General features: G+C 44.0%; 1 protein-coding gene across 1 annotated transcript in view; it reads right to left on the bottom strand.

Moving 5' to 3' along the window:
• LOC143940047 (vomeronasal type-2 receptor 26-like) overlaps positions 1–20,690 on the bottom strand; it is a 92,192-nt gene that overhangs the window by 19,490 nt on the left and 52,012 nt on the right. The window contains exon 4 of the mRNA XM_077461095.1: positions 6,517–6,735. Coding sequence (XP_077317221.1) covers positions 6,517–6,735 — 219 coding nt within the window. The remainder of the gene's footprint in view (positions 1–6,516; positions 6,736–20,690) is intronic.

The following is a 20,690-nucleotide window of genomic DNA, read 5'->3' as shown; positions in this document are numbered from 1 at the left end:
CGACTGTTGCCCATTAACAATTTGAGTAGCATTGAGCGTTTGACTTATTTTTTGTCTTCCCTCCATTTTTAATATTGCTTGCTACATCCCATAGTAGGCTGACATGGGGAGGTCCAGGAATAAGGAAATTTGTTGCCCATACTTACCATAATTTCCCTTTCCTGGATCCTCCCCATGTCAGCCGCAGGATTCCCACCCAGTTTATCCGTCGCAAGGCGAGTATTTTTTGAACACTGGTGTGGGCAGACAGCCGCCCTTTATTGGCTAAGAAAAAGGTGGTCCTGGAGGGGTCAGAGGCGGCGGAGCTGACCCATAGTAGACTGACATGGGGAGGAAATAAAAATTACGGTAATATGGGCAACAATTTTCCATAATATAGCATTTGTTTTCTGCTGTTCAGCGTCTGCTTGTTGTTGTGCAGCGTTGAGTATAGCGTTTGTTTTCTGCTGTGCAGCGTTTGCTTTTTGTTGTGCAGCGTTGGATATCATCAATTGTTTTAGGATTTCCTCCATGTTTTAGTCACTCTAGGTACTGGCCTTTTAAGTAGCAACTTACTACAGCTGCCCGCATTCTCCACCATATGTAACCTGGGGGACAGGTAGCAGGCACAAAGCTCCCTGGGATGAGCAGTTTCTCAGGCACAGATACCATATGCAGAGATGAAGAGACAAACAGTGCGGTGTTTATTTGTATTATATACAAGTCCAAATACAGGTGCTGTACAGTGTTCCAGAAAACAAAATAAAGGGCAAAATAGCAAAACACAAATCCTAGCCCTGTCATGGCTCTAACTATACAATCTGAAGACCCTCACTACCAGGCTGAACAAGCCTAACGCTTGTCAGTCTCTACAAAAACTGTTTAACAGGTTTAACCAACCTTACTCTCTCCACAGACCAACTTTGTGTGTATGTCCCAGGCAGAGAGCCAAGACCCGAACTGGACCATGGATCAGAGATCCCTGAATGTGTATGAGAGGAGCCTGGGAGACGTATAAACCCCGAACAGGACTTTTCCTGGCTCTCTCTGCTACAATATATATATATATATATATATATATATATATATATATATATATATATATATATATATATATATATATATATATATATATATATATATATATATATATATATATATATATATATTAAGTAATGTGCAAACCAACGTAGACCAACACACATACGCATCCTGAATTGCTTGGGGAGATGCCCTGTGGTATTCCTCTCCCCATCCATCAGGAGAGGAACTTCTTTGGTCAGCGGCAGTGTTCCACCATTTGAGTGAGATCATATACCATAATATGCATATATGGGTATTCACAAATATACATGAAATATACATCATGTATCAAAATATGTATATTATGTTCTTATTATAATCCATCTCTTCAAACAGAGACACAGCTCCTGAAGAAGTGACAAACTAGGTCACAAAACATGTTGAGCAATTTTTACATTTTTCCAGGATCATTGAACACCCCAATAGTACAAGCAGTCTTTTCAAATGTGGGTTATTTTCGATACATATCAAGTACAGCCCCACATGAAGTATACAAGTGGCTTTTTCCAATTTTGGGTTGATCAAAAATGTCCTTTCTTTGTAGTTCTTACTCTAATGTATTTTATTGAATGTATACACTATACGTAGTTAATGTATGTGAACTATTAAAATGTGTTATCTTTATCTAAATGTGCTGTTAAAGTCCATCTTTCCTTATCCAACAATTCCCTAATTGGATGCAGCAATGCACTTCACAGATCAGGTGCAAGACTTTGCCCAATCAAGGCACAGAGCACATTCAAAGCCATGATTGGGAAAAGTCATGATGACTTTGTCCAATCATGGCTCAGTGCTCATAGTCCCACCCCACACTATAAAAATTTCCTTTCCACAGGGACATTTTGCAGTGTGTTGATGAAGTAGAGATAGTTAGAGCAGGGCTCTGTTTTGCTACTAGTGAGCTAGTGTGTTCTTGTGACCCTGAGTGTAGAGTGTCAGTGTAGTGTTAGTGTAGTCTGAGTATAGGGTAAGTATTGTGTAGTGTCAGTGTAGCACGTCAGTGTAGTGCTAGTGTAGTGTGAGTATAGTGTGAGTATAAAGAGTGATAAAAGAGTGTGTCTGTTCACAGACTCCAATGACTACCTGACATTTGTCAAAATGAATCAGTCCTGGATTAGCAGCAGCTATCAAGCCTCTGATGCCAATGTCACGGATTAAATATTTTTTTAGGATCTGGAATCTCTTCAAGACTGTCTAGGCTGCCTAGCTTTGGTTATAGGGTGTTGATTTTATTTTTAAGTTTTTTTTTTTTTTTGGTATAGGTTTCATGGGCACAATTAACACCCAAGGACCAATTTTTCTGCATCTGCTTGACAGGTTCACATCATTTCCATTATTTACAGCAAAGCCAGTTATTGGTTTCATCAAATGTACCTCTATAGGGTGATGGTGTAAAGGCACCACCAACATCCAAAGCCCAATTTTTCCACACCTGTTTGACAGGTGTATATCATTTATTATTTTTTCTTTAGAAATGCCAATTCTTGGTTTCATCAAGAGTACCGCTAGCCATTTCCTGTTTTCTCCTGCGGTGTGTTCTCGGAAAAGGGAAATTTCTTCTTCCTTTCACTGGTCTGTAGATCAGCGGTGGCTTCAGTGGCTGAATGAGTTTGTCACTAAACCCAAAACTATTCCTTAATGACCTTACTGGTGAAACTGAAGTGGAGTATGGAATACAAGGGATACCTTTTTTATCTGTGGATGGTTACATGAACATGCAGTTTGCCAATACAGAAGAGTATGTTGATGGGGCATTGTCTGGACATCTTGGAGAAGTTCTAATAAGGTATAATAATGTATTGTATATACGAGTAGAAGAGGAGGAAGAAGATGGCGAGATGTTCAAATAAAGAAAATAGGGCACGTCTGGGCATCCGGAGGCTGCCCCTTGGGGTGGGCACTGTCATGGAAATAGGTACATCCCTTTGTACAATACTACAAGGAGGATGAACCGGCAAAGGCAAGGACACGCTGATGTGCATCAGAATACAAGGATGAGCAGCATCACAACCAGACAGACATGCGGCATCATGATCAGGTGAATGCACATGCGTAACAGCATACGTACAAAGTGATAGGGGCGCCACTGCCTATTTAAACTCGCTCCTGACAATGGAGCATTGCTGGTTTATCTTCAGCTTCCCCTACATTCCTGTGTCTCCTATCTCCTGCTTATCTGATCTCATGTGTACCAACCTGGCTTGTCTGACCTGCCCCTTCTGATTCTTTGGCTTGACCACCGGCTTGTACCTGACTTCCTCCTGCCTGCTTCCTGCATGTGACCCCAGCCTGGCTAACAAACTCCATTTATCATGTCTCCTGTGCTAAGGACCCAGTTGCTCTTGATCTCGGACTGTCTTGCTGTGTTTGACCCCTGGCATGACTACTGACTTTGCTACCTAAATACCCCACTGGTCCTCATCTGCTGGACTTCCTAAATACGCCTGCTTCCAGTAACTTTGTCTGTCCTACCAAGCTCCTGGCAACCAGCTTCACCAACCAGGCAACCCCTGCTTCTGTAGGCACCATATCCCCATGTCATCTTCAGGTTTGTGCTTTGCTCAGCCGCAAGGAGAGCCCTCCCAGCATCTCGGCCTCATACCAAGTTCCTGACATCATGTTATTGAGACAGAACATGCATAAGAATTGGTGGAGTGGATAACAAACCCCTCCTCATCCTCCTCATCCTCTGTCACCCAGGCTTAGAGTAGTTTGCCTTCCAATGCACCTGCCAAAGTGGCCTATTCCACCAGCTCCTTGTCCACAGTCACTACTTCCATAGCCCCACCATCATGTACGGAGGAGTCCCCAGAATTATTCGACCACAGTGTCGAGTACATTCTGTTGGAGGATGTGCAGCAATTTGAAGGCTCTGATGTTGGTTCTTAGGTTAGGTTAGGAAGGAGATAATGAGGTCACTGACTGTACTTGGGTGCCTGAGAGAAGAGAGGAGGAGGAGGAGGCACAACTCCAATGAGGCAGGATGTCCTCTAGGGGGCAGATTAAGGGCAGCCACCCAAATGCATCACAGCGCAGAGCTTCGCAGTTGCTGGGCACTGCTGAATCCCCGTTGATTTTTAAAAGTTCCTTGGGGTGGGCCTTTTTTGACACATGTGCAGCAGATCACACCGTTGCTGTTTGCAACCTATGTCTGAAGCAGATCAAGCGTGGTCAGAACAGCAGCGGCTTGGACACCACATGCTTCACCAGACATATGACGACCTGTCATGCAGTCTGTTGGAAACAGCACTTGAAAGACCCACATCAAAGTAAAAGGTGCACTTTTCCTTGCTCCTCATCTGAGATCTCCAACCCTGCTATACTTCCAGTCCTCTCAAAAACCTGCACTGAGAGGAATGTACTTGCAGCCAATCTGCTAGCAGTACACCACCATCTGATTTTAGCAGGCAAATTGCCCTACCAGTTGCTGAACGTAAAAAGAAATTGAGTCCCAGCCATTCACATGCTCAGTGTCTAAATGCTAGCTTGGCCAAATTGCTAGCACTGCAACTGCTGCCTTTTCAGCTGGTAGACTCTGCCCCTTTTGTGAATTTGTAGAATGTTCTGTACCTCAGTAGCAGGTTCCAAAATGCCATTTCTTTTCATGGAAGGCCATTCTGGCATGGGCAGGGACATTACCTTTCCTTCACGGTGCACTGGGTAACTCTGCTGGCAGCTGTGAAGGATACAGGACATGGTTCAGTGTTGTTGGAGCTTGTTCCGCCACCATACCTCCAAAATGCTCTTCTTCCTCTATGGCCTCGTCTGCAGATTTGTCCTCCAGCGGTACTCCATAAGCATTCAAGGGGCTACACAAGCAGTCAAGCAAAAAGGATGCCATATGGTGCTTGAGTTGGTTTGCTTAGGGGGCAGGGGCCAAACTGGGGCAGAGACTCTGTCAGCTCTGCAGGGGCAGGCTCAGAGGTGATTGACACCATGCCAGCGTCAGCCAGGAATGGTTGTATACAACAATGACACCAACCTTCTCTTCACCCTCTGATAGGGACACTGGACCCATGTTCCATGTTTGGTACAACAGGGGCATGTAATTACAATTGTTGATCTAATATTTCAAAGCAGGGCCCATTCCTGTGCCCAACAAGAGTATCTGTGAGGGGTTACAGTGTTGTGTCACCACCACCATCAAAGGCCCAATTTGTCTGCCCCTGCCCTAGCAGCATAAAAAAAGGACAAGCATGCCCCACGGCCACCTGCAGAGGATGCACCATGTCCACAACCAGCACTGTTGACTGTAGACACAGAGCCTGCTTGCTCTCTTTTAGAGGCCTGTGAGCACCTGCCTCTCCTTGGTGGCCTTCCGGACATGACGGGGTTTCCTCCACTACAACACTTCCTGATACAGATTTTTTAGATCCTGCTCACAATACTCAACACGAAACATAGAAAATTAAGAAATAATGGACACCATTCCTGAGATGATCAATGAACTTAACATTATCAATCTCTCTAGCTACAAACTCTCCCCAGAGGAAGTCCAAGTACTCTCAAAAGTTTTAAGTTTCTGCCCAGACTCTGACTGACAGGGACAAATTTGAAATCATACAAAACCTATACCTAGTTGCAAGGAAACTCATACTTAAAAGTATGTATACTAAAAACACACAACAACAAGATCAAACTAGGGCACACCACGATGAGGCTTTAGATAATCTATTAGCACTCTTGGAGGAACAACATCCTGTCGAACCGATTGATCAGTACGATATTGAATCACTCCTACAAGAACACTTGGACAGCAAGGTAGATAGTACACCTATCACATCCACATTAAAGAAAACAAGTCAGATACATTTTATTCCCCAAAAATCAATCCCAACTTAAGTGCCTTTTTATCCCTAACCAAATGAGGTTAAGAAGCTGAAAACCAACATCCCGTCACCAAATCTCATGACCTAAGAAAAATAAGCCCTTAATAAATTGATTAATTGTCACTCATTAACGATTAAACCTTATGATAAAGGGGGAAATGTGATCATGACAAATATGTAATATATGTCGATGTGTATGAAAATTAAAAAAAAAAACTGGTACAGACCTACCCCCAAATCCATGATATATATGTATCACCTATATCAATGGTGTTATATCTTTTTACATGGATGTAATAAAATTATATGTTTTATATAAATTCGGAAGCTGTTTTTTGTGAATTGCCCTTAAAGTCCCATTAAATTCTTGGGGGATACTAACCTCTTTTCCATTTACCTATGGGAATGTTGACAACATAGATGAGGATTTCTCGGGTGGATCTCCTATACTATATAAACAGTTCAAACTGCAACATTATAGAAAATTTCTCCATGAGTTACCCCTTTCATTTACAGGTATATTTACAAGTATATCATAATATGAAACGAAACAATCACTATATATTCTAATTGTAAATTTCCTTAGCTAACAATACAAACAGAAAACAATCAACTAATTTCTTACTTTGCCTTTTTTCCAGAAGATGGGATTACTCAGATTGGTAAGTATTTCAGGCACAACGTCTGGTCTTGTAATGGCAATTTCTTTATAGTTATAAGATGTACTGTTAACATAAACCCAGCTTTCTAAAATAAGATCAGTTGGAACTTCTCTTCTCTCATTGAAGTAGATCTCGACACCGGATGGTTCCATGTAATGAACATTTCTCACATATTTGTGCAGCTTTTCATGGAAGACAGAAATACAAAGTTTACCACATCACCATAACACCAATTTAAAGGATAAGTTAACCTTTTTCTTAAGTTTAACATATTACAGATGCACCGGCCCCCGCTTCCCCTGACCCCCCATTTTGACAGCTAACAGGGGATCTTCTCTCCATGCTAGCTGTCACTATTTAAAAAAGGGTTCGGCCTGCCCAGACGCTTCATTCTTTCACAGTATTTAGTGAATGGGAAGACTATAAGTACCGACAGCCTCAGCAGCTGTCGGTACTTTCCAGTCTCCTAGGAAAGAAAATATAAATAAATTCATATTTTTTTACCTGCAAAAATATGTGCATTTTTTCTAAATGTGAATTTATCCTTCAACTTTCCACTGAACAAATTCAAACTTGTCAAATCTACTAGTGGGATAAAAACAGATATTAACTGCTGTAAGGGAGTATGAGGAGAGGTTAATAACCTCAAAATCCCCCCCCCCCCCGGTATGTTACCTGTATATGGTTATGAAGTTGTCCATGATCATGGTTCAATTTTCCCATCCTTTATACCTATTTTTTAAAATGCTCTGTGACCTCTTTAATCATCTCGGCACTGGACATTTTTACCCCCTTCCTTCCCAGGCCAATTTTCAGCTTTCAGCACTCTCACATTTTGAATGAAAATTACTCATGCAACACTGTACCCAAATTACATTTTTATCACTTTTTTCAATCAAATAGAGTTTCCTTTTGGTGGTATTTAATCACCACTGGGTATTTTTATTTTTTTGCACTATAAATGAAAAAAAATAAAAAAAATCATACATTTTGACCAAAAATGTTTACTACTGCATTTCTTTGGTAAAAATTACCCAAACCAGTGCATATTATTTGGTCTGTGTGAAGGTTATGAAGTCTACCAGCTATGGTACCTATCATTGAAAATTAATCAATTGTGATATATTGACTGCTTATCTCATTTATTGAGGCCCTAACATGCTGGGACAGTACAAATATGCCCCAAACTTTTGGAAAGAAGCCAGTCCAAGGTATTTATTAAGAGGCATGGGGAGTTTTTGGAAGTTGTAATTTTTTTCACACGATTCTTTGGAAAATGAAGAAAGTAAATAAAAAGTGTTTTTTTTTTTTCACAAAAATGTCTTGCAACTACCCCCCCAAACACATTCTGCTACACCTCTTATGATGATACCACATGTGTGAGACTTTTTTACAGCCTAGCCATGTAGAGAGGTCCAATATCCAAAGAACACCTTCAGGCATTATCCATATTAGGAACAGGCCTTCTTCTGACACTTTTTGTTTAAAGTAAAAATCTGTATTTTTGCTGGAAAATCACTTAGAACCTCCAAACATTATACTTTTTTAGCATTTTTTAGCATGTTACATGATATTTGTGCAGTGGTTTTTCAAATGCAATTTTGTAGGAAAAAATACACTTTAATGAATCTTAATGCACACATACACAATTTAATATCCAATAATTGGTAAGATATATAGTAAGAAAAGGGAAGAAGACATTGAAGGTTCAGACTTTAACCGCTTGCACACACCGATGTACGTCAGCAGAATGGCGCTGGTAGCCAAAAAGGCGTACAGGTAGGTCCCCTTTAAGAAGCAGTCTCTGTGACCACGGGTCCTGACTCTATGTCCGCAGGATCCATGGTCATGTCACAGAGAGGTAGAACAGGGAAATGCTTTTGTAAAGCATTTCCCTGTTCTGCCTAGTGACGGGACAGAGCTCACGGCTCTCTCTCATCGAGAGTGTGATCAATGTTCTATGTGTTTAAGTCCAGCCCCCTAACAGTTAGGATACACTTAACCCCTTCACTGCCCCTAGTGGTTAACCCCTTCACTGCCAGTGTCATTTACACAGTAATCAATGCATTTGTATAGCATTGATTACTGTATAAATGACAATGGCTCCAAAATAGTGTCAAAAATATCTGATGTGTCCACCATAATGTCGCAGTCCCAATAAAAATTGCAGATCGCCACCATTACTAATAATTAAAAAAAAAAATGCCATAAAACTATCCCCTATTTTGTAGACGCTATAATTTTTGCGCAAAAAACAATCAATATACGCTTATTGGGATTTTTTTTTACCAAAAATATGTAGAAGAATACATATTGACCTAAACTGAGGAAGATTTTTTTTTATATATTTTTGGGGGATATTTATTATAGCAAAAAGTAAAAAATAATGCGTTTTTTTCAAAATTGCCGCTCTTTTTTTTGTTTATAGCGCAAAAAATAAAAAACGCAGTTGATCAAATACCACCAAAAGAAAGCTCTATTTGTGGGAAAAAAGGACATCAATTTTGTTTGGGTACAACGTTGCATGACCGCAAAATTGTCAGTTAAAACAACACAGTGCCGAATCCCAAAAAGTGCTCTGGTGAGGAAGGGGGTAAAATCCTCCGGGGCTGAAGTGGTTAAAGGCAAGTTGGACCACATGCAATGTATAAAAAATATAAATTTTATTTGTACAATACAAAATAAAAAGATTTGCAAAAGCAAAGAATGGGACTTAAAAGCATATATTTACAAATGTGTAGAATATATGTCACATAGGCCAACCAGTGTAAGACTAGTGATGGGTGAATGGTTTGGCCCGAGCATAAGTTTGGGCTGAACTTTGGTTGTTCATATGTTCGGGTGAACACCAAACAATATGCAGTGTTCGGGCAAATTCAAAAGCAGCTGGAACACCATTAAAGTCTATGGGACACGAACATGAAAAAACAAAAGTGCTAAATTTAAAGGCTTATATACAAGTTATTGTCATAAAAAGTGTTTGGGTATCCGGGTCCTGCACCAGGGACATGTACAAATGCATTTTTTTTTTTTAAACTGATGTTTTTTTTCAGGAGCAGTAATTTTTTTAATGCTTGTTATTATGCACTATTAATATAGCACCAACAGTTTACGCAGCTCTTTACAATTTAGAGGGGGACAGCACAATTACAGTACATGCAATACAGAATGGACAGGAGGGCCCTGCTCAGAGTGTACATTCTTAAGGGAGGGCATGGTGGTACAGAAGGATATAGATGCGAAGAATGATTTGATGGGGGTGGCTCGGGGACAGTTGTTAGGCAGGTGTGGGGTAGGCTTCCCTGAATAAGTGAGTTTTAGGGGTTCTCCTAAAGGTGGACAGGTTAGGGGCTGATCGGATATACCCGGGCAGGGAGTTCCAGAGGATGGGAGAGGCTCTGGAGAAGTCCTGAAGGTGAGCAGGAGAGGAGGTAACAAGGGTGCTAGAGAGCAGGAGGTCCTAGGAGGAGCGGAAGGAACGATTTTGGCAATATCTGCAGATGAGATTGGTGATGTAACTGGGGATGATGTTGTGGATGGCCTTGTATGTTATGGTTAACATTTTGAATTTTATATGGAGGGGTAGGGGAAGCCAGTGAAGAGATTGGCAGAGAGGGGCAGCAGTCATGGATCGATTAGGGAGGTGTATTAGTCTAGCAGCAGCATTCATAATAGACTGAAGGGGGATAGCCTGCATAAGGGTAGGCCATTAAGGAGAGAGTTGAAGTAGTCAAGGTGAGAAATAAGGAGTGAATAAGTTGCTTTGTTATGTCATTAGTCAGGAAGGGTCGAATTCTGGAGATGTTTCGGAGGATAGGGGCAGCAGGATTTAGCCAGTGAATGGATGTGGGGGCTGAAGGAGTGGTCAGAGTCAAGGATTACACCCAGGACCCTGACATGTGTGGAGGGACCAATGGTTGTGCTGTTGATCTTAATGGTAAAGTCATGGGGGGGGGGGGGCCGGGAAGGAGGAAATATTGCAAGCTCAGTTTTAGAAAGATTGAGTTTGACAAAGTGGTGTGACAAATAGGGATGAGCTTCGTGTTCGAGTCGAATGCACGTTCGATTCGAACATTGGCTGTTCGTCCGTTCGGCGAAATCCGAACTCTTGGTCCGTTCGCGTCAAAATTCGTATGGCGCGCACGGCCCACAATGCACTGCGATGGCGCAGTGCATTGCTGGCTCATGATTGGCCAAGCATGCACTGTGACCCCGCATGCTTGGCCAATCGCAGCGCCAGCAGCGAGGAGTGCCATGATTGGCCACAGGCATCCTGCCTGTGGCCAATCATAGCTCAGGCTGTGTAGTGCACGCCCCACACTATATAAGGCCGCCTTTGAGGCGGCCTCATGTAGTGTGTTGGCATCTGAAGCAGTGGGTGTTCTGTGTACCTTCAACACAGTTACACACCAATAGTTTTTGGCTGATTTCCTATCTTGCTCTTGTGTAGTGGTTATTGTCTGTGCCCTGACCGCAGTATACACCACTACACTATATTCACCTCACCTATATAGCTAGCTAGTGATCTATCTTTAACCACTTAACAACCGCCCATTGCCGATTAACGGCTTCAGGGCGGTTGTTTAACTCTGAGAGGCCGTTAGTTAACGGCCTCCCAGAATTCTGCTCTCGCGCGCCCCCTGGGGCGCGCACTCGAGAGCATCCGTGACCGCCGGGTCACGGATCGTCGCGGCCGTTTACCACGTGATCGCTCCGTCAAATGACGGAGTGATCACTTGTAAACAAACCGGCGTCATGTTATGACGTCGGTTCCTCCCTCCCCTCTCTGTACCGATCGGTACAGCGGAGGGGAAAGAGATCGGTGTCAGCAGCGATGTGGGCTGCATCTGCAGTGCCCACATCGCTGCTCACCGAATTTAACCCCTCAATTCCCTGCCAATACTCTGCAATACCAGTGCATACTCTGCAGTACCCTGCCATTACTCTGCAGTACCCCCCATTACTCTGCAGTACCCTGCCATTACTCTGCAGTACCCTGCCATTACTCTGCAGTACCCCCCATTACTCTTCAGTAACCCCCATTACTCTGCAGTACCCTGCCATTACTCTGCAGTACCCCCCATTACTCTGCAGTAACCCCCATTACTCTGCAGTTCCCTGCCATTACTCTGCAGTACCCCCCAATACTCTGCAGTACCCCCCAATACTCTGCAGTACCCGCCATTACTCTGCAGTACCCCGCCATTACTCTGCAGTGCAGTACCCTGCCATTACTCTGCAGTACCCTGCCATTACTCTGCAGTACCCCCCAATACTCTGCAGTACCCGCCATTACTCTGCAGTACCCCGCCATTACTCTGCAGTGCAGTACCCTGCCATTACTCTGCAGTACCCTGCCATTACTCTGCAGTACCCGCCATTACTCTGCAGTACCCGCCATTACTCTGCAGTACCCGCCATTACTCTGCAGTACCCCGCCATTACTCTGCAGTGCAGTACCCTGCCATTACTCTGCAGTACCCCGCCATTACTCTGCAGTGCAGTACCCTGCCATTACTCTGCAGTACCCTGCCATTACTCTGCAGTACCCTGCCTTTACTCTGCAGTACCCCCCATTACTCTGCAGTAACCCCCATTACTCTGCAGTACCCTGCCATTACTCTGTAGTACTCCCCAATACTCTGCAGTACCCTGCTATTACTCTGTAGTACCCCGCCAATACCCCGCCAATACTCTGCAATACCCTGCCATAAATTGCCATACCCAGCCATACTCGGAGATACCCAGCCATACTCGGTGATACCCTGAAATACCCAGCCATAGACGCCCCCCACCCCTCACCGCCCTCCGGTGCTTCTACCAACTCGCCAGTACGATCAAAGCCAGAATCTTTTTTTTATTTTTTATTTCAGGCTTCCCAGCCTAGAGGTGAGATGTGGGGTCATATTGACCCCCAGATTTCACTGTAAAGAGGACCTGTCACCCCATATTCCTATTACAAGGGATGTTTACATTCCTTGTAATAGGAATAAAAGTGATCAAAAATATATTTTTGGGGAAAAAAATGTCAAACTAAAATAAATAAAGTAAAATGAACAATAAAAAAAAAAAAAAAAATTAAAGCGCCCATGTCTCCATGTGCTCACATGCAGAAGCGAACGCATGCGTAAGCCCCGCCCACATATGAAAACGGTTTTCAAACCACACATGTGAGGTATCGCCGAGAACGTTAGAGCGAGAGCAATAATTCTAGTCCTAGACCTCCTCTGCAACTCAAAACATGTAACCAGTAAAAAAAAATTTATGAAGAAAAAATTACTAATCTGCTAAATTTTATAACAGAAACAAAGAAAAATTCATTTTTTCGCAGAATTTCCGGTCTTTTTTCTTTTATAGCACAAAAAAAAAAAAACTGAGAGGTGATTAAATACCACCAAAAGAAAGCTCTATTTGTGTGAAAAAAAGGACAAACATTTCATATAGGTCCAGTGTTGCATGACTGAGTAATTGTCATTCAAAATGTGAGAGCACCAAAAGCTGAAAATTGGTCTGGTTATTAAGGGTGTTTAACCACTTTCAGACCGGACCATTTTGCTGGTAAATGACCAGAGGTCTTTTTACACTTTGGCACTGCGCTGCTTTAACTGGTAATTGCGCGGTCATGCAATGTTGTACCCAAACAAAATTTGCGTCCTTTTCTTCCCACAAATAGAGCTTTCTTTTGATGGTATTTGATTGCCTCTGCGATTTTTATTTTTTGCGATATAAACGTAAAAAGACCGCAAATTTTGAAAAAAAATGATATTTTCTACTTTTTGTTATTAGAAAAATCCAATAAACTCAATTTTAGTCATACATTTAGGCCAAAATGTATTCAGCCACATGTCTTTGGTAAAAAAAAAGTCAATAATTGTATATTTATTGGTTTGCGCAAAAGTTGTCACATCTACAAACTAAGGTACGTTTTCTGGAATTTACGCAGCTTTTAGTTTACGACTGCCTATCTCATTTCTTGAGGTACTAAAATGGCAGGGCAGTACAAAACCCCCCCAAATGACCCCATTTTGGAAAGTAGACCCCCTAAGGAAATTGATAAGAGGCATGTTGAGCCCATTGAATATTTTATTTTTTTGCCTCAAGCGATTGAATAATGACAAAAAAAAAAATTTTTTTTTTTTTTACACAAAGTTGTCACTAAATGATATATTGCTCACACATGCTATGGGCGTATGTGAAATGACACCCCAAAATAAATTCTGCTGCTTCTCCTGAGTACGGGGATACCACATATGTGGGACTTTTTGGGAGCCTAGCCGCGTACGGGGCCCCGAAAACCAAGCACCGCCTTCAGGCTTTCTAAGGGCGTAAATTTTTGAGTTCACTTCTCACTACCTATTACAGTTTTGAAGGCCATAAAATGCCAAGATGGCACAAAACCCCCACAAATGACCCCATTTTAGAAAGTAGACACCCCAAGCTATTTGCTGAGAGGCATGTTGAGTTCATGGAATATTTTATATTTTGCCACAAGTTGCGGGAAAATTACAAACTTTTTTTTTTTTTTTTTTTTTTCACAAAGTTGTCACTAAATGATATATTGCTCACGCATGCCATGGGCATATGTGAAATGACACCCCAAAATAAATTCTGCTGCTTCTCCTGAGTACGGGGATACCACATATGTGGGACTTTTTGGGAGCCTAGCCGCGTACGGGGCCCCGAAAACCAAGCACCGCCTTCAGGCTTTCTAAGGGCGTAATTTTTTGATTTCACTCCTCACTACCTATTACAGTTTTGAAGGCCATAAAATGCCAAGATGGCACAAAACCCCCACAAATGACCCCATTTTAGAAAGTAGACACCCCAAGCTATTTGCTGAGAGGCATGTTGAGTCCATGGAATATTTTATATTTTGCCACAAGTTGCGGGAAAATTACAAACTTTTTTTTTTTTTTTTTTTTTTTCACAAAGTTGTCACTAAATGATATATTGCTCACGCATGCCATGGGCATATGTGAAATGACACCCCAAAATAAATTCTGCTGCTTCTCCTGAGTACGGGGATACCACATATGTGGGACTTTTTGGGAGCCTAGCCGCGTACGGGGCCCCGAAAACCAAGCACCGCCTTCAGGCTTTCTAAGGGCGTTACAGTTTTGAAGGCCATAAAATGCCAAGATGGCACAAACCCCCCCCAAATGACCCCATTTTGGAAAGTAGACACCCCTAAATTTAGGGGTACACTAGTGAGACTAGGTAATAAATGGCGGGTGCCCTGAAACTATAAAAAAAATAACTAACCAACCAGCGTCACCTGTAACAGTTATATGGTGATCACTGGTGAAAGGGTTAACTAGGGGGCAATTAGGGGGCTTTATGCGGTAGTATATGGGGGTCCCTGGCGCTATAAAAAGCTGCAGCGAACCTAAATACCTACCTGCCTAACTAGCGTCACCTGTGACACTAATACAGCGATCAGAAAAACGATCGCTTATTAGGCTGGGTTCACACTGGAGCGATGCGGGAACGCCACGAATGCGCGGCGGGTTCCCGCATCGCATGCCTCCCGGCGGCAGTTCACACTGCCCTATGCGAACTGCTGGGAGTGTCAGTGAAATGTTACTGACACCCCCAGATCAGTTCGCATATCGCAGTGCGATCTGCAAACTCGGATCGCATGGTGTGAACACCCATGCGATCCGATTCTGCTGCGGGCCAAAAAAAGGGTCCCGTGCGAATTTGCGGCGGGTGCGGCGAATGGCTGAACTCGAATCGCACAGAGATCGGATGTGATTTGCACTGCAGTGCGGTGCGAATCACATCCGTTCTCATAAACCGCTGCAATGTGAACCCAGCCTTAGTGACACTGGCGACGGGGGGTGATCACGGGGTTAAACCTTTATTGGGGGGGTTAGGGGGGTACCTTAGAACTAAAGGGGGCTAACCCTAACTGCCCTAACAGTTATTAGTCACAAATGACACCCGCCGGGTGATCAGGGGGTTAAACCTTTATTAGGTAATAAATGGCGGGTGCCCTGAAACTATAAAAAAAGAACTAACCAACCAGCGTCACCTGTAACAGTTATATGGTGATCACTGGTGAAAGGGTTAACTAGGGGGCAATCAGGGGGCTTTATGCGGTAGTATATGGGGGTCCCTGGCGCTATAAAAAGCTGCGGCGAACCTAAATACCTACCTGCCTAACTAGCGTCACCTGTGACACTAATACGGCGATCAGAAAAATGATCGCTTATTAGGCTGGGTTCACACTGGAGCGATGCGGAAACGCCGCGAATCCGCGGCGGGTTCCCGCATCGCATGCCTCCCGGCGGCAGTTCACACTGCCCTATGGGAACTGCTGGGAGTGTCAGTGAAATGTTACTGACACCCCCAGATCAGTTCGCATATCGCAGTGCGATCTGCAAACTCGGATCGCATGGTGTGAACACCCATGCGATCCGATTCTGCTGCGGGCCAAAAAAAGGGTCCCGTGCGAATTTGCGGCGGGTGCGGCGGGTGTGGCGGGTGCGGCGGGTGCGGCGAATGGCTGAACTCGAATCGCACAGAGATCGGATGTGATTTGCACTGCAGTGCGGTGCGAATCACATTCGTTCTCATAAACCGCTGCAATGTGAACCCAGCCTTAGTGACACTGGCGACGGGGGGTGATCACGGGGTTAAACCTTTATTGGGGGGGTTAGGGGGGTACATTAGAACTAAAGGGGGCTAACTCTAACTGCCCTAACAGTTATTACAGTCACAAATGACACCAATGCAAAAAAAAAAAAAAAAAAAAAAAAAATGACATTGGTGTCACTGTGACTGGGGGGCAGGGGTAATTGGGGGGGTGATCGGGGGGTAAAGGGGGGGTGTGAGTGTGCCTGGCATGTTCTACTGTGTGTGTGAGTGTTGGTGCAACTTACTGATCCGCTCTCCTCCGTGTCGGAACGAAAAATACCGACACGGAGGAGAGAATACATCACTTCCTCTCCTGTGTTTACATTACAGGAGAGGAAGTGATGTCACCGGGGATTTCTATTCGTCGGGAGCGATCGCGAGGGGGTGGCCATGAATGAATGGCCGTCCCCTCGTCCGGGATCGCTCCCGAACGAATACCGACCGCCGCAGGCACCGGGCGGGGGCCCGATCGGGCCCCCGACCCGCGGGAGGCAAGGGACGTACATGTATGTCCTTATGCCTGCCCGTGCCATTGTACCGACGTACATCGGCGTGCGGCGGTCGGCAACTGGTTAAGTGCCCAGTGGTCAAGTGGTTAATAATAGAGCTTGCAGTCAGTAGTGTTAGGAGATAGTGCGTGCTGTCTGCGTGCTCTGTACCCAGTACATACCGCTATAATATAGTGCAGGCCCCTACTTTCAAACATCCAACTTACAAACATCTCCTACTTGCAAACGCAAGGAGACAGCAGCAAGTGAGATGAAAAAAGACGGACGACAAAACAAATTATACAGGGGTGATAACCCTTCCCTATGTTTTCCAAAAAGCTTAAAAATAGTTTTTTTGACTGGAGCTACACTTTAAAAATGTACCAGTTGAAAATTACAAACAGATTCAACTTAACACAACAAACCTACACAGTCCCTGTCTTGTTTGCACCGCCTGTATACTGCTGTTCTGAGTATATAGGGCCTGGGGGCCACACGCATTTCCTTTTTTTAATATGGGTACAGGGTTCCCCTTGATATGCGTACAAGACCCAAAGGGGCTGGTAATGGGCAGGGAGGGCTACCCATGCCATTTTTCTCAATGATTTTCAACCATATTGCAGGAACCAGATATAACATTAAAACCGCAAGCAGTTTTAAATGATGTTATTTCCGTTTAATGTCATTTTGTGCAGGGACTGTTCTAAACACGGGAAACACGTGGCACTTCACAGGCATACTACAGACACCCCCCAGGCACCATATTTAAAGGAATATTTCACTTTTTTTTTCACTTTAATCGTCATTAAAATCAGTGCTCCCGCCAAAACGGCCGTTTTTAAAACTTTTTTTTGCATTGACCCATGTCCCCTGAGGCAGGAGGCAGGTCCCCAAACCCTTTTTAGGACAGTATCTTGCATATTAGCCGTTAAAATTAGCACTTTCCATTTCGAACGTTCGAGTCCCATAGACTTCAATGGGGTTCTAACATTCGTAACGAACGTGGGGGCCGTTCGCAAGTTCTGGTGCGAACCGAACCGAGGGGGGTGTTCGGCTCATCCCTAGTGACAAACATACCGATATGTCATTCAGTAAGTTTGAGATCTGTGAGGAGATCGAGGGGTTGAGTTAAGGAATGGAGAGATAGATCTGGGTGTCATCGGTGTAGAGGTGGTATTGGAAGCCATGGGAGGTTATCAACTGGCCCGGGTAAGAGGTATAGAGTGAGAATAGGAGGGTCCCAAGGACGGAGCCTTGAGGTACGCCAACAGAAGAGAGAGGAAGAGGAGCGGAGGAGATTGCGTTGTAAGGGACACTGAAAGTGTGCTGAGATAGGTAGGGGGAGAACCCGGATAAAACAGAATCACAGAGGCCACTGGAGTGTAGTTTGCTGAGGAGGAGCAGGTGGTCAACTGTGCCAAAGGCAGCAGAGAGGTCTAAGAGTATGAGTATGGAGTAATGGCCATTGGTTTTAGCAGTTAGTAGGTCATTGGTGAGTTTTAGTAGGGCAGTTTCAGTGGAATGTTGTGGACAGAAGCCGGACTGTAGGGGGTCGAGAAGGTTGTTGTCCGTGAGGTAGCAACTCCTTCGGTCATGGAAAAGGTGTTTGATGAGCTTGTAGGCAAATAGGAGCAGGGAGATGGGTCTTAAATTATTAAAACAGGTTTTTTTTAAGTATGGGGGTAACCAGTGCATGTTTGAGCAGGGAAGGAAAGGTGACAGAGGAGAGGGAGAGGTTGAAGATGTGAGTTAGGAGTTTAGGATAAAGTGGGAAGGTGGTCGCAGTAATTGTGAGGGGACAGGGTCCAGGGGACAAGTGGTGAGGTGGACCATGGAGAGGAATTTATCAACTTCATCGGTGGTAACTGGGCAGAAGGAGGAGAGTATTGAGTCTTGTGTTGGACCTGATGTGTTGGGTAGGGGAGGAAGTTGAATGCAGGATATCTCCTTGCGAATTGTATTGATTTTGCTTTTGAAATGGTTGGCAATCTGTTGAGTGGTAAGCAAGTTGGTGAGTGGGGACAGTGGGGGGTGAAGTAAGGAATTAAGGGTAGAAAAGAGTTGATGGGGTTTGGATGTGAGGGTTTTGATGAGTATTGTAGTAGGTTTGTTTAGCAGTGTGAAGGCAGGAGTTGTATTTGAGAAGGTCAGATTTTAGAGGGTAAAGTCTTGCAGGGATTTAGATTTAAGCCATACTCGCTCAAGAGCACAGCTGCATCTCTGGAGACTTATATTGCCATCTGTATGCCAGGGTTGTGGCAGATGGGGCTTGGTTCTGCATGTAGAAATAGGAGAAATTACATCTAGAGAGGATGACAGCATGTTGTTGTGGATGGAAGTGGTTAGGTCTGGGCAGGACAAGGGTGCAATTTTGTCATAAAGGCCATCAGTAGCAGAATGAAGAAAGGAAGGATTGAGGTTGCAAAGGTTTCTGCGGGTAATGGTTTGTGGGTTGTTAGCGTGGGAGGTAGGAGACAAGGACGCTGTGAAACAGATAAGGTTGTGATCAGAGAGAGAGAAAGTGTTAGATAGGTTGCAGGGAGTGCAGCGATGGGAGAATATAAGGTTGAGAGTATTGGAGTGAGTTTGTGTCAATTGTGTTAAGGTTAAAAGAGGAGGTTAGGTTGAGCAGTTGAGAAGTGGTTGCATTATTAACATTGATTGGAATGTTAAAGTCACCTAGGATGATGGTAGGTACTTCAAGTGAGAGAAAGTAGGGTAGCCATGCAGAGAAGTCATCCAGAAAGTGTGACACTGGTCCAGGAGGCCGATAAATGACTGCGACCCCCAGACAAGCTGGAGAGAAAAGACTAATGCAGTGCACTTCGAAAGAGCAGGGGGAAAGAGAGGGAGGTGTAGGTAAAACCTGAAAGGTGCATGGTGGGGAGAGGAGAAGTCCAAAGCCATCTCATTTTTGTCCACTGGGTCTGGTAGAGTGAGTCCAGAGGAGGCCATTGTGGGTCAGAGCAGCTGGAGAGGTAGTGTTGAATTCCTGGAGCAAAGTTTCGGTAATAGCAAATAGATTAAGGTATTTGGAGAGGAAAAGGTCATTGACAGAAGCTAGTTTAGCTAGTTAAAGACAGAGTTTGTTGAAGACCAGATGGCACATGAAAGAGGGGGCTGACTTGTGGAATCAGGGGAATGGGGATTAGAAGGTGGGAGTTACGACTGTTGGATGAGGTAGACAGACAATTTTGGGGGTGGAAATTGGATATTGGTTTGGTGCAATGTCCCCAGACATTAGAAGTAGTAGGAGGTTTGGGAAGGTGAGGCAGGAGTGGGATTTACAGGAGGGCAGTGGAGTGGAAGTGGTGATACTGTGTGGGCGGGGAATGAGCAGGAGGTGGTAAGTACAGTAATATTGAGTGGACAGAAGAGAGGGAGATATGTACAGGTTGGGGGCTGGAGAGGGGAGGTAAAGAAATGAGAGTTTGAGGAGAGAGGACGTTATTACAAAGATTAGTGTGAGCATGCTGGAGGGTGGGGAGATGGGAATAGAAGGAAGGCTGAGGAAAGTTTGAGGATGAAGGGAAACTGTATAAAATAGGTGTGGAACACTAATATCTGTACTTACTTTTTTGTAGCAGTGACTTAGTCAAAGTGCCGTGTACAAGCGCCATACACTTGTCACCGGAGTGACACTTTGCACAAGAAGTGGCCAGCCCAAACCCTCGCCAGTCATCCCAAGAAATGAGCTACATTTTTACAGGGATGATGTGGGGGGAAGAATCACAATTTTTCAATTAGGAGCTGATAAAACCAGGCTTGTGGGTGGACGATCAGGTCAGTCCATTTTCATTCCCACATGAGTCGTGTGTTATATTGGTGGAGTATGGTGAGACACAGTAATGTGCTTGCCACTGTTAACCACATAGCCGGTTGTGAATATTTTATCATTTTTAATTTATAATTACAACTTTAACTGGCAGAAGGTGGGTTAATTAGACAGATGGACAACATTGTGGTGGTCCATGTCCATTGACTTAAAAGTCCACCAAATTTTCTCACTA

This window comes from Lithobates pipiens, unplaced genomic scaffold (assembly GCF_037356315.1).
Source record: "Lithobates pipiens isolate NorthernLeopardFrog02 unplaced genomic scaffold, aLitPip1_a1.2 Scaffold_3, whole genome shotgun sequence".
Classification (NCBI taxonomy): Eukaryota; Metazoa; Chordata; class Amphibia; order Anura; family Ranidae; genus Lithobates; species Lithobates pipiens.
The sequence above is the reverse complement of the archived record's forward strand: the minus strand, read 5'-3'. Positions and strand labels throughout refer to the sequence as shown.